General features: G+C 36.9%; 1 protein-coding gene across 1 annotated transcript in view; it reads right to left on the reverse strand.

Annotated features, from left to right (window-relative positions):
* The window catches only part of HGFAC (HGF activator), a 43,241-nt gene that overhangs the window by 9,531 nt on the left and 21,410 nt on the right, over positions 1-12,300 (reverse strand). Inside the window, exons 8-10 of the mRNA XM_035325036.1 lie at positions 3,932-4,106; positions 1,493-1,578; positions 312-552 (exon numbers count right to left, since the gene is read on the reverse strand). Of these exons, the coding sequence (XP_035180927.1) occupies positions 312-552; positions 1,493-1,578; positions 3,932-4,106 (502 nt within the window). The remainder of the gene's footprint in view (positions 1-311; positions 553-1,492; positions 1,579-3,931; positions 4,107-12,300) is intronic.

Genomic DNA, 12,300 nt, shown 5'->3' on the forward strand with positions numbered 1-12,300 from the left:
CTGCATGTGGAAGTTCCATTCCATGTCCTGCTTTCCTTACACTCATCACTACCTTGTTACTTAAGTCAGGTCACTTAGCATCTTTGAGACTCTATCAGGAATCAGATATGGGCCTGTGGGACAACAGGACTCCACGCTATTTGTTAGCCCATGAACTGCACTCAAATTTTCAGCAGCTCCTTGTGAAATATTTGCCTTTTGTAATCTCATTTTCATTCTCACTTTTTTCAATGCAAGTTTGTCGTGATTCACAAGCACACAGTAACAATGAGGAGAAGACCTACTGTCACAGTAATGGTGCTTGAGTTTACCTGTTAGCAAAGCAGTGTGCTGCTGACACAACCCAGCACGTCTGAATAAGGGTTCCACCACAGAAGCTCCCTCCAATATATATAGCTGCTGTCCAGGGATGAGATCCAGGCAAAGATGAAGAACCACCAACAATCCTAGGTCTCACAAAACTTCTTTTTTTGTGTCTTCTTCCACATGGTCTTCTGGCAACTGCAAAAGTATCAATCTGGTCTGGAACTGGTGGCCTCCTTTCCCTGCTTTCTAAGATATAAAGGGAAAGGGCATCAGACTATAAATCTTGTGATTTCTAAGGACTAGAACTTTTACAGGAGTTTAATTACCATTAAATGTTCACATGCAAATAAATCTCATTCAGTTCCTCAGGAGAGCTGCAAGACTGAGCGCTATGCCTATTCCCAACAGTCTGGCTACACACATACTAGTGTAAATTAACTGTGCCTTGAAAAATTCCTGGACGCTGTTTCATTTACCAGTACAGATATAACCTTTAGTGATGGAGGAGGCCCAACACAATGCATAATACATCGCATCATCATGTTCAGATTCTGGAGCTTTGCCATTGCCATTCGAACAGCAAGGACTAGTATGCTTGTATTAATATCATCAATCAAATGTATTGGAACCATAAATGGAGAATAAAAGAATTACTTTATAAATTGACTTCAGATTAAATCTCTGTTCTAAAGGTCAGCTTGAACATTAGCAAGAATTTAATATAGCTTTAATATTAACATCTGTTTAATTTAGAGGAGAAACTGAATTTTTAGTTTTCCAAATTAAATACTGTGTCATATGTCTTCAAGATCCAGTCCTCTATTTGCTCACAGGGGCTCATTCACCTCTCTGAGCCTACTTCACATTTGTAACAAAGCATCATTTATTTCTGATGTCTTGCATGTTCTAGCAGAAATTCTATTCATATCAGGATGATTGCAGTGGGAAGCAGTAGTGTGACACTGCTTATATACACTATTGTAGGACAAAAATCACAGATTGTATCACAACTCCAAAAATGCAAAATAAACTTGTTGTTTTCATTGGATTTATTGCAAACAGTAAAATATTCTATACTCCTTGGAACAGTAAGACATTCAAAATTATTTAATGAAAGCTTGTTCTAGTATCAATAACTCTTTCTTCATTAATTCATAACATGGATTTTAAGAGAACTTCTACATACCACAAGATGGAATTTTACAATAATCCCAAGACAAACTGTTGTCCTTCATGATGTAACACCATGGCTTCTCATCTTCATCTGGATTTCTAATTGATTAGGGGGAGAACAAATTGCAAGCATTAACCACAGTGTTGTTCCAAGCTGCCTGGACATTTTCAGCATTTTCCTCTTGCACCATGCAGAGGACAGGACTCTTGGGTTTGAGCCATCTAACAAAGTGCTGAAGCACCAGCTAACTCTTAAATGGGTTAGTAGCCTTTCAGTAGGGTTCTTTATGCTTAAAGCTAGTCAAAAATAAAGTTCTTTAGGAACTAAAATACAGCCACATGACTAAACATCTGTAGAATTTGCCTACAAGTATTCAGATGCATGAGCATATTCACTTGGTTTAAATACAGCCCACACTGAAATGCTTCAACAGATAGCAGCACAGCTATTTTCAGGACTAAGTCCCATGGGAGAGATTCCTTTTTTTAGATGAATTTTTTAAGAAAGGAAATTCCACCACAGGTAGATTCATAGAAAATCCATAACAAGAATAGCTAGCAAAAACGAATTTGAGATGCTCAAGTTCACATTCCCTGGAGAGAGTCTGAGGAAATGAAAGACTACCTTGAGAAAATACTATGCTCCTCAAAAAGAAAGGGGGGGAGTGGGGGGAGGGGGAGAGATATCACAGTCGACTTAGTCCCTTTTTACTCTGATGTTAAACAGATTTGGGGTAGATTCCACTAGGATTTCTCCATAGTACCATATAATTGTCTTTATCAATCATCAATGTTACTTAAGTAACCAGAAATTTGTCCATTTTACTCCTCCAATAATGTAGTGAAACTCTGAAGACCCAGAAAGATCTTTAGTAGGCCAAGAAAAATAGACAAGATAATTCAGGGCTCTGGATAAATCATAATTCTAATTTCAGTTGGATTTATCAAAAGCATTATATATTATTTAAGGTTCTTCAATATTTTTTTTTCTTTTTAACCTGACTGCTATTCAAAAAAAAAAAAAGATTAAAGCACTTTCAAATTTTCAGAACTGAAAAAGCAACACAGGTTGAGTCATCTTCTGCCAACAGTGTTTCTAAATTAGACTATTTGAAGAAGAAGATATCTGCAGGATTATATAGTGCAGCAGAGATATCCCAAGAAATTATAACAAGCTGACAAAAAAAGTGAAAAGCTTTTTTCTCAGCTCTACAGAACATGAACACATCAGCTCCTACACCATTTTATTCTTTGCATTTCAAATCTGCAAGTGAATATTGTGCTTAAATGATGCAAATTGAAGGGATCAGGATTTATCAAAGCACAAAATAAATGCTGAATAAATTGCCATGATGTGCTAGGACACCATAAATCTCATACTTAAGTACTTGAATAAGGACCAAGCCTTGGAAAGCAAGCCAATTTGGATTAAGGGAGCATTTAGGAACTGGTTATTAATTTGTTTTAGATAGAGAAGAAGAGATACTTTGAGCACGCATACATGCTTTTTATCACCAAACAAATCAGGAAGTGCAGTGTATTCCAATCTTCCTGAAATACCTGTCTAACTTCCATTCAAAAAATAAATTAAAAAAAATAAAAGTCCTAGAATTCAACCAGTAATTTATGGCTATGCATCTAAAGTTTGGTGTTTCTTCCTTTTGCTCAGCTCCGGGATTGTGTCTAAATTGAAACATTTATTTTTTTTATGGTAGCCATTGATCTCATGAAGAAATCAGAGACAGGGGAACATAACATGACTGAGGAGAAAGCCTATATACTATAAATATTTTCATTATAGATGAACAGAAAACCTGAGTAGAAATGTAGTTTAATATACATATGGTTTGATCAAAATTGAAATGACAAAATCTTACTCTGCAGTAATTTCGCTTCGGAAGAAATATAACAAAGAATTTTGACGTCCCATTTCAGCAGTATTGAAGTACAGCAGCTTTGATTTTTTTCATTTTTAAATAACTTTTCTCTCTTAAAAATGTTTTCCCTTATATAAAATATTTCACAATTTAAACATTTGAAATAAAGGTTAGCCATTTCAGTTTGAATTGTGCATTTTTATCTCCTTTTGGATAATCATTTATGAACAGTCTCAAAATTTTTGCACTATCATTTGAGTGATAGTCTCACTAAAAAAAAAAAAAAAAAAAAGTCTCATTTGAAAAAGAAAAAAAAATCCCAGGAGACAAAAAACCAGGATTTTCCAACATTAGATTGTGTCTAAGCTTCTCTTGGCAGACCCAAGTTTTGATCTAGCCTATCTACCAAATCTTGTCTTCTGCAGACTTATACCTCTTGTTTCCGCCTGCTAAGTCAGTCCAAGAAAAAGTGCCATCTGCTTTGATATTCCTGCCCTTTCTCCCTTCCAAATATGCTCCCACAATACATCCACCTTATGGTTTAGAAATACAGGGCAAACAAAAACCTTCCTCACCTGCAGTAAGAGAAGGGCCCCAACCCTAGCTGTACTGCTTCCTCAACACCGTTGATGTGAAGCTCTTGGTAGAGTAAGTCTGAATTCCAGGGTAAGCAGCTGTGTCCAGAAACAGTCATGTTGTTGATGCCTCTGTACCCTGTGCCATTGCCACGATAGCACACTTGGAAAGGAGCTGGCAAAGCATAGGAGACTGGTCAGGATTTGGTGCTAATTACCTGTGAAACACTTATTTCACATCTAAGATCATAAAGGAGAATGAATGGGCCTAACCCTGTAGTGCCTTTCATCCTTCCTGGGAATTTGTTATATCAAATGAAGATTTTTACTCTTATTTTTAAAAAGCATTTAAAACTTCCATGTAAGGAGAGTTGTGAGTTAGCCTCGTTTTATGTGTGCACAAATAGCTATTAAACAGGCAGAGAATTAGACCTAAAATTTTTGCTGTGTATGGAGGATTTTAGTCAGCAATCTGCAGTGAAGTCAGCAATATGGCTGGGATTCATCCTGTCTAATTTTAGACACGGCTGAGCTCATCACTGGAGACTCCTGCTTCAATTAAGAGAAACAGGCATTTCTAGCACCAAACTGATCTAGCTTGTCTGAGGTGACTTTTCTGAGATGTGATGAGTCTTGATGTATGCCCTTGACTATGTTGACTGAATCTTCATTAAAAATAAAGGGAGCTTAAGTCAACCAGTTCAGATAGAGACATCTGTGTTGTAAATTAGTGAAAACAATCCTGCCCTGCCAGAAAGTGCTTAAAAGTCTTGGTTTTGTAAAATACTTCCTTTTTGGCCTCGTACATACCCATACATATATGTACCAAACCCTTATATATTATACGTATATATAGGTAGATACATATTGCAAAAATATCAATTTTACAAAAACAAAACCAGCAGGTTGAATTTTCATATTCTAACCCCATTTCTTTGTCACCTGCACATGAGTTATTTCTTCAGATAGGTCTGACACATTCCACGACCCATGTACTGAGCTGCCAAAATCTACCAACAGCACGTAGCAGCATTATGGCTGAAAAGCCTATGGGGATCCATTTGTATACAAATCGCTATACCGAGCAGAAAGTCTACACTTATGGCTCAGAGTATCACAAAGGGAACACAAAACCATCCAATGTACAAAGAGTATTAATTGTGACCAAGCCTCAGAGGGTTTCTTATCCCAGCCATGCCAGTATGACTTATCCTTGACACCTGCAAGGCTAGTGGAATCTTCTTGTAAGCTTAGAAAAACGCTGAAATATAGCATCATGATACTGCCTGAGTGTTGAAAAACACATCATGAGGATGATCAATCACACTGCACAGTGTGAACAACTACTGCCAAAGATCTGTTTATTTTGACCAAATAAGGTGACACATGAACCAGGGCATGCAACCAGCACCAAAACAATGAATTGCCGCAGCGAACTGCTGATGTCAATTGTCCTTACAAGTCTTCAGAATAGCAACAGACCTCAAAACCACAAGCAAGCATATGGCATAAATATGGGAGCTGGAGGTCAAGATGTTTGGTGGAGGAACATAACATGAGTCAGCATAGAAATAGCTGGCAAAATCGTCTTTCTAGGTTGGCCTGACAAAAGCACCTGTGATGGCGAGCCTACATTTCCTCCTCCCACTCACCCCTTAAATCAAACTCCCTTTATTTCAGTAACAGGGGAGTATAGCATTCAATAAAACAAATATTTTAACAGCCATAATCTCAGAGCTCACAGGAAAGATTTTGTCTCCCATTTGCATCGTTAGCAATAGTACCCATTTCTTGGCAACCTGCCATTTATTTTTTGGGCAAGTTGCAAGTTAAGCTGCTTTGTTTGCCTGAAACAGTGTCACGAAAATACCACCATCATGCCGCATGCAAAATTCTTCCATTTATCCAAGGAAATGCCAGGTGCTGTTTTTATTTGTGGTGTATTTATTACATCCAGAAATGATTTAGAGTTGCCTGCTTTTATGAGGATGAAACAAGATTCTGTTTCAGTGCAGAACTGGGGCCATATTCTCCAACACCAATGGTTTGGACATCTTGCAGATGGTGTTTACAAGTTGTGCTCAACCTTGTCAGGCTTAAAATCCAATGCATCTATGTTTCTGCATGTCTGCCAGTCATTGCTAAAGCTGCCAGAAAATTATAACTGGAAGAATTTGGCCCCTTTCTAAATCATCCCTCATGTTTCCTCCTCTAAGAAGTTTGGATTACATATTGCACTTGCTGAGAGGAACAGTAATATCTCTCAGACATTTTTTGCTTGGTTTTGGTTTTCTAAGGGGTATTTTTGGCACAGGAGTAAAGTAATTTAATCTCCCATCTTGTGGAGAAGCATCTAAGTTAACAGAGTTGCTGTCTCCTTGCATCACTGGCTTGCATTACCACCATGGCACCCCCATCACAGCTCATTGTGTATCTAAAGCCACTAAGAAGTATATGCAAAGTCTGATACATTTTATACCTATAATTCAGGAAAAACAGTTCTCAGAAATGTATTCTGGAATGGATGTAGATCTTTGGCTTCTAATAGTCTTTTTTGAACTAGAACTGAAAAATCTCCTTTTGCCTCTGTCTGAAGTGGTGCGTAGGTGGTCTGCTTTCGGCAGTTCTTAATGGATTGCTCTGACTGGGAGTTGTTCCTTCTGAATGCTTAGTTTCTGCAGTTTCCCATAACTCCAAAACGTATTAATTTTTCCTATGTGGAAGAAAGTAATGGAGGGCATAATATACATATTTTTCTTATTCATTCACTTCCCTGCAGTACTGCCATTAAGCCTTAGAGTAGAAGTGGCCTGAAGTTTCAGATGAAACTGATGAAGTTTCAGATGAAACTTCAGTTTGATGAAAATGTAGATCCAATGTATTCTGCAGACCCATATCACTATCATCACGGTTTCTTTACAGGAAAAAAAAAAATCATTACAATTTTAAAATAATTTCCTGTTATATTTTGAAAATTCAAGAGGTTTAAATAACTCACATAAAACATTTTTATTTTGTTATTGTGGCATGTTTTATCAGCATGTCACACCAATTCATTGTATTTTAATTTTCCAGTAAAAGGCAGTTTCATGTCTTAAAATTAAAAGCAACCAAAACCAGCAGCTATCCAACCAGCTGCAATTGCTACCTTCCTGAAAACATTTAACAAGACCTTTTGGTCACCAGATCTTGTATCAGGTTCTGTAGTACCTGAAAAATGTTATGAGTTTCTTTTGTAAGTCTTTCTGATGAAAACAATATAACTTTCAGATTTTTTTCCCAAATATCTCATCGACATTTTTCTTAATGTTTTTGAGCTTTGACTATATTTTTCTTTCTGATATGCATATGTTGTTTCATTCTGTTAATAACTTCTTTTATCCTCTGATGGTCCTGATCCTGGGACAGGATAGCTTTACGTAACAATTTGATTCCATAATACTTTGCTTTATCCATCAGCAACCTATAATGCTTTTAGCAAATACAATGTTAGATGACTTTCTTTTTTTGTATTGCTCTATATCATGGCAGGAAAGAAGAGAGGTAAGAAGACAAGAACAAAGGTCCCCTCTCTGCTTAAACTTGCCCTTTACAAGATGTCTTTCCCTGTATCTATTATCCAGATAGAAGAGATATTTAGAAAATCACAGAAAAGCAAAACCTTGATAGAATTAGGAGGACATCCGCACCCCAGAGCTTCCCTGGAGCATATGTCCACTACCGTTTAAGCATCTCAGGAAGCCCCAGAGCCAAATGCATGCCCAACTACTCCTATGCTGGACAGAGCGAGCACTTTGGCACTCACTAGACAGCAAATCGTTTGCAAGACAGGGCATTTATACCTGTCTGAAAACTTTCTAGTGTGTCTATCAATTTATATTTAAATGTCATATTACATCTACTAACAATGAAGATGAGTAGCAATGAACAATGAAGTTTTATGCCTCAGCATAAATTTATTACTTATACTGCCTCAGCATTGTTGCTTTCCAAGGACTCCTTTACAGGGCATAAGTTAAGTTTCATTTCACTATGAGCTCAGATTCATTGGATGCCTGCAGAAGGGCCTATCTTTTCTTGATCCACTTAGGGGTTCCTCAGTCTCCTTTCCTGGGTAGCTGTGAGTTCGCAGGATAAATAAATGTGTGACTTAAAGGAGTCTCCAGCATTTGTACAGATTGCTCATAAAGACATTTCACTTCATTGTATAAAAAAATAAAGAACTCTCAGGTGTTCTGAGAGCAACAAGGCAGACTTGGCTGGGTGAAGTGAAGCAAACACCATGCTGAGAGCTATGAAGGACATTTGTATTAACCTGGCACTGTTCTTTGTCACCCTCCCAAAAGAAAGTCTGGTTCTTCTTCAGAACAAACTCTCCATCCTTGTTCCATTGAAAATCTCTGTAAATAACAAAAAAGGTGCCAGGTGGGCACCAAAAGCAGTTGCCATCTTTTCCACAGTAAGAGAATATGGAGTCTAATGCACAGAGGCAGCAGCCCCAGGACTAGACTGTCCCTGGCTTCAAGCAGTCTGATTCATATTGCCATGCACTAATCCTTGTCTCTGAAAGTAAGAATAACAACTACTGTCACTTTCAGAGTCTGCAAATTAATGAATATAAACCACAACAGATATATAGGGGAATTTATATTTCCATGTAATTCTATCATATGTTTAAAAAATTTACATGGATCTCAATATGTCTATTTGGGATTATGATTTAATACAACAGCAAATAATGCTTATAACTAATTTATAACAAATAATTGATCCATATTATGTGCTGCTTTCCAGTTTGTTGAATACCAATAAAACCTCCAGTCTGACAGCACCTAACACTGAAATAAATCCCCACTGAAACCACAGCCCGATTATGAAACACAAAAAACAATCTCTCTGAGTCAAAAATGATGCAGCAATGTAGGAAAATTGGCATCCCTTTGTAATGAATTAAATTTAATAGAAACTTACCATGTGAAACAAGAATGGATTTCGGACTGGAAAAACAGAGTGATTTATAGCACAAAAAATCTTTTTAAGTTGCATCCTAACTTACAGATTGCACATGCCATTCGCTGCAGCTGGACTTATTGTTTAAGATATTTGTCTTTCAACTTATCTTCGTAATCTTGCACTTGCAAATATTTAGAAGCTGAAAGCTTCTGAGCTCTACCAGAAGTCTGCATCTTCCTGCATCTTACTGCATCTTCCCCTTATCCACCTATCATTAAGTGTAAGGACTAAGCAGCTGCTTCATATTGTCAGCTGCTAATATTAATGATATTAGCTTATACTAGGATTATGACAAAGACTAATCAACTAAAAAGGCACCAATGCAGGCACACAGAAGGTACCGTAGAAATTTCAGTGCCCACCCACACCTGAAAAATACATTTCTATGTATAAAATAAAGTTCTCTGTTGATCTCCAACCTACTCCTGTCTCCTCAGAAATTTTTGCCTAGTCCTTGGTCTTTGCCTTATCACTTGATCTTCATAAAGTTAATCTTTGCAATACACTATACCACTGGTAGCATAGCTCATTAGCTTTCTCCTCTGTAGGCCAGATTTGCTATGCCCACTTTAAATGACTGACCCACAGCCTGTATGCAAATGGTACTCCCTTCTTTGCTTGCATTTTCCTCTATAAAAGCCAAGATCTTTATTATAATTCCTAACTCTGTAAAGAAACCAGAGATATTGGAGTAGCCTCTCTATCTCTGCTCACATTCATCATCTCCATAAACAGTGCCTTATAAATATTGCTTTGTGAAGCCACGGTTGTCACTAGTCTGCTGTCCGCCATCTGCTATATATCTTAGTGCAGTGAATCAGAGGTGCATTCTCAGTTGATAATGTCATGCTCATGTACAGCATCTTCCAATTCCTCCTAACATTTACTTTTTCAGATCTTAGCCTACCAGACCTAGTTTTTCTCCATGAAACTGGCTCCAACAGCCTTTCTGGAAATAATTCAAAATCTGATAAAAATCCAAACCACCTTTACTGCACAGGTACCTTCTGCAACAGTACCCTAGGCTTCCTCTTCATTATCCTTGCCTTTATAAACCTTGCCCTAACCTCGTACAACCTCCTAGAGGACGCATAAACTTTATGCTTACAAACCATATCAAACCATAATGATGCTTTTTTTAATCTGCTATTCCATCCATTCACCCACAACCATGGAGGAATATTATTCTTCTCCATCTTAGTTTTATTACTAACCCCACTGCTCCATACATGGAAACAACACACAGCATCCCAGCCCCATCTGCGAAACCTCTTTAACTGTTAATTGCAGTCCTCAGCGGGCAACCAATTGGTTGAATACTCACTTATCCTCATCAGCCAACTGAACTTGTTATTATACTTTACCCTCTTTTTATCTCTTGGGATCACAGAAAATAAAAAATTAAACACTAATCTGAAAGCATTCCAGTAGATTATAGAATGCCATTGGTAAACATAAAAAGTTTCATTATCTTCTCGCTATCTTCTTCAGAAGGAAAGATTTAAAACTTTCCCTCCAGCCTCCAGAGCTAGATTTCCTTTACGAAAGTACCTTTTTTAGCAGAAAACTGCAAACACACTATTTCAGTAAAACAGCCACTAAGAGAGTGCTGTCTTTTTTTTTTTTTTTTTTTTAAAAAAAAAAAAAAAAAAAAAAAAACTTCTTTTATTAACTTAAAACACCCCCAGTTACTCAAAGATGTGGCCAAGAGTTTTTCTGGTATATAATTATATATTCATCTATTCTGTCATTTTACTTTTCTAAAATTCTTCAACCTACTTCTGACATAAACCAACACATCTCCTTATATAACCATAAAGCTTCCACAATTAGCATTCCGACTCATACTTTCTTTAAAGCTATGTTGTCCCTCTAATTCCATTACCAATAGCCTACAAACAAACAAAAAAAAAAAAAAAAAAAAAAAGGAAAAAAGAAAGTGAAGAAAGTGGAAAAGAAAAGAAAAACCACCACCACTGGAAAACATAAGGGGTTTTCAGAAATACCCTCAACAACTCCACACTTTATCATGACCAAACTACTAGCAAACACTATTTCTGATTTTTTAATATACAGCTACCTGAATTTTGTAAATAATTCCACAATAACAGACCCTGAATTATTGTTAAATCCTAATACCACAACAAAACCAGAAATAAACCCCAGCTAGCCATCAAAAACATTGTACTACCTAACAAATAAATTCCGTACCCCAAAAACCTAGTTAAAAGCTAACAAACCATTGACATATGTAGTATGCCACTCACCTCAATTATTCACATATGACTGCAAACTATTTCTCTGCTCAATGTCAGCAAAACAAAGTCATCTGCAGATGATTTTTTGTGGAAGTGTTTCAGGAAAAGGCTTGGCAAGTAGTCAGGGGATAAAGATACACCACTAACATTCACCAATAAATTGAGAATACATTTAAAAATTCCAATGAGACCACGAAACTAACTAGCAACCCAAACCCCAAAACAATACTAAAGCAAGCACTCCACAGTCAGGAGAAGGAACTGTTTTTACTGCAGAAATGGAGCGAAATATACACCAGTTTCTACTTACACTTCAACTAAGGTCTGCAGTGTGAATACAATGGTGTTTTTTTGACTACAGAAACCTAAAGGCATCAGTCTCTTATGAAACAAAAAATCTATGTCTCCTTCCTTAACCCAATTCCATCTCCATTTACTACCTGCATAAATGCCAAGCATAAATGATTCATCTGTCCTCTGTTCAAGCAGCTCCTCATTCTTTAGCTGTGTGTCCCTCTGTATTCAGGAAACATTTCTACCATGGCTTCTCGGTTCAAAGAAACTTGAAATATCAAAGTAATTTTACAATTACATCTTCATAACTGTTTGTCATGAGTTATTGCCTCCAATGAAGTTAAACATTTCTGAAGTTAAACATCTCCCCCAGCATCTTCACAATTCCCTCCTCACTCCCCCACTCTCTGTGCCAGCTTGGGCCACAGATAAAATATCACCCTTACATGACTCTTAGTTTTCATTTCTTTCTCACATTTATCACTGCCAAAGTGCTGACTCTGAACCCTTTTTGTGACTTTCTCTGTACAGTAAGATGACCATTGCTATTAACGGTAGGATAATTAAGTCCAAATTTTCATTTAAAGCTTGGACTCAGAGTTCCTTCATCAAGAGCTCCATCTCCAAAGTGAACACAGCTACTCTCTTAATACAAAATCTTTTAATTTATTATTTTTTTTTAATTTACAAGTGCATATTTAAGTGCAGTTATTATGAATTAAGCTTAATTAAAAGTGGATACTTGCATAATTCTAAACAGCATCTGTTTGGGGAGGGACTTTGGTGATGTAATCTATTTTCCCT

Source organism: Oxyura jamaicensis, chromosome 4 (genome assembly GCF_011077185.1).
Source record: "Oxyura jamaicensis isolate SHBP4307 breed ruddy duck chromosome 4, BPBGC_Ojam_1.0, whole genome shotgun sequence".
Lineage (NCBI taxonomy): Eukaryota > Metazoa > Chordata > Aves > Anseriformes > Anatidae > Oxyura > Oxyura jamaicensis.